The 2,723-nt window shown below is 41.8% G+C and overlaps 1 protein-coding gene across 1 annotated transcript; it reads right to left on the reverse strand.

The window, feature by feature from the left end:
* Positions 1-41: 41 nt before the first annotated feature.
* Positions 42-2,525, reverse strand: LOC107098101 (tripartite motif-containing protein 16-like). Its single transcript, XM_015395567.1, has one exon. The coding sequence runs from the start codon at positions 2,473-2,475 to the stop codon at positions 811-813; it is 1,665 nt and encodes a 554-aa protein (XP_015251053.1). The 5' UTR covers positions 2,476-2,525; the 3' UTR covers positions 42-810.
* Positions 2,526-2,723: the final 198 nt, after the last annotated feature.

The raw sequence follows: 2,723 nt of genomic DNA on the forward strand, positions 1-2,723 counted from the left end.
ATATATATATATATATATATATATATATATATATAACAGATAACAGATTACATTAGGCAACAGACTTGCAAAATTCACTCCTCCTTGCAAACATTGAAAAACAATTGTATTTACATAAAATATGTTATTAACATCTAATCAATGATTGACATCCGATAACAAGTTAGCAAATAGCCAGGACACGGTGCTACAATTAAAGCAATTGGAACATCTTTATTTTTTTTTCTTTTCCAACCTACTTATTTCATAGATTTGGTTTTGATAAATTAAAGTTTACATTTTTAAAGGTATATAATTTGTAGAGGAAACTCAAACCTTTAAGAGCAGTTATTAAAAAAGTTGGATCTAAGGGAGAAAACCCCCCCCAAAAACAATATAACTTCAATAGATATATTTTTTAGGCAACTTGAATAAAAGAGGCATTATAGAGTTATCTAATGATACTGTCACCTGTGGCCAAAATACAAAACTGCAGCATTCTTCTGCTTGTACTCGTAGCTCTGGCGCACACTTAACAAGATTTTCCTTTTCTTTTTTCCATCTCATGTGGGGTTGCCATTGGTGTCTGAGTTGAGCTGGAGTATCCACAATATCCATCTTGAATATAACGATTGCTCTGACCCATTCAACATGGAGGCACTTGATGTCACATCCGCAGAACGGTGCGGGAACCTCCGACCTGAATTAAAATAAGGAATATAGGCTGATGGATGCATCGCAGCTGAACTACTGAGGTGCCAGTACGATTATAAAACTGTTTTTGTTGACAAAGGTCAAATAAAAAGATGTTTTTTCAGCGAAAACATAATGTTAGGTTAGTTTGCAGATCTCAGCTGTATCTCCAAAATGATGGTACATTCGTATTCCACCATAGAGCGGCTGAGTAAAGGTGGTCTGCACTCTGTGGAGCAGAGTCATGGTCTCAGAGATGTTGTAAAAAGACAGAGTACCTGCTCTCTGATCCAGGTACACCCCAACTCTGGAGAAAACTGAACCAGGGATGGGAGTTGATAAGTTGTTGTGCCAAAAGTGATTGCTGTGTTGGTCACAAAATAAAGCCCAGGATTTTTCATCCTGTCCAAATCCGTTGCCGGTTTTAGAGCTGTTCTTGTAAGCAACTGCTATATAGCCTCCATTTCCTCCCCACTGTACCTCCCAGTAACAGCGTTCGGACAGAGTCTCCTTACTAAGGATCTGAAACTTGACTGAGTATCTTTCTGGGTGATTATGATAATTTAGAGTTTTACGCATTAGGGTCACCTTCCTGTTATCTTCAGAAAGAAGCAGGTTCATGTGAGCTGTGTTTGGATCCAGGGTGATTTCCTGAGAGTATTTTAAATGGTCTTCTCTGGTTTTTGGTTCTGGTTCTGACAGTAAAATATCCAATTTAGTGACTCTCAGTGAGATGTTTGTCCATTTCTCATCCAGGACGTCCTGAAGCAGGTCGCTGAGCTCTGACACAGCTGCTGTTACATCTTCAAAGTACCTCAGAGGACGAACATTGATGCTAGAGGAGCAGTTAGACTCAGTGAGAGATGAAAGTGAGGAAAAGCTCTTGAGAAACTGGTTATGATCCTCTGTCTGTGAGAGATGCTCCAGCTCAGCAACTTCCTTCCTCAGCTCACAGATCTCCTGCTCCAGCTTCTCCTGGACATCTTTGACCCTGCTCACCTCAGATTCCTGTTGGGATCTGATCTGCTGCTTCAGTTCAGAACTCCTTTTCTGTATAAAAGAGATAAGTTCTAAAAAGATCTCCTCATTGTCCTGCACTGCTTTATCAGCAGAGACATTAATTGCCTCCACCTCCTTTTGAAGTAACTTTATATGTTTCTCTCCACCTTGGATCTTCTGCTGGATGTCTTCTCTTCTCACCTCCAGCTCCCTCTGCTTCTCCATCCTCTCTGCTGCACCTGAGACGATGTCATGACCTTTATGTTCATCCACAGTGCAGACATAACAGATGCTCTGCTGATCAGTGCGACAGAACATCTTCATCACCTCGTCGTGACGTGAGCAGATGTTCTCATGAAGATGCTTGGAGGGCTCCACCAGCTGATGCTTCTTTAACCGAGCCACGTCATAATGAGGTTGGAGGTGTTTCTCACAGTAAGAAAACAGACATATCAAACAGGACTTTGTGGCTTTTAATTTCCTCCCAGTGCAGATATCACAGCCTACATCTTCAGGTCCAGCATAGCTGTGAGTAGAAGGAGAAGCTCCTAATCCAGTCATCTTCAGCTGCTCAGTTAAAGCTGCCAACATGATGCTTTTCACCAGGGTAGGTCTCGGTTTGAAGGTCAGTCTGCACTGAGGACAGCTGTGGACTCCTTTCTTATCTTCTTCATCCCAGAAGTTTTCAATACACTTCATGCAGTAGCTGTGTCCACAGGGAATGGTTACCGGATCCTTCGGTAGATCCAGACAGATAGAGCAGGAAAAACTCACTTGATCCAGCTCAGCTCCTTTCTGCGCCATTTCTCCTCATAGACGGTTTTAGTTTCACTTTTAGACAAATGAAACTCACCCTGAACGAGAAGGACCTCGCTGCAGCAAACAGAAAGGGGCGGGGACGGACCTTTCCGTCAGTCCCATACCTTATTTGGAAATGGGACTATTGCATTCCGGAAATGAAGGGGGCGCTATTTTCATAATCACTAGTATAACTGCCTTAAAGACGTGAGGTTAAGAGGAAAGGAAGAAGAAAGAAAGAAGTTTGAAAAGTT

The sequence above is a fragment of the Cyprinodon variegatus genome, unplaced genomic scaffold, assembly GCF_000732505.1.
Source record: "Cyprinodon variegatus isolate N-32 unplaced genomic scaffold, C_variegatus-1.0 Scaffold746, whole genome shotgun sequence".
Taxonomy (NCBI): domain Eukaryota; kingdom Metazoa; phylum Chordata; class Actinopteri; order Cyprinodontiformes; family Cyprinodontidae; genus Cyprinodon; species Cyprinodon variegatus.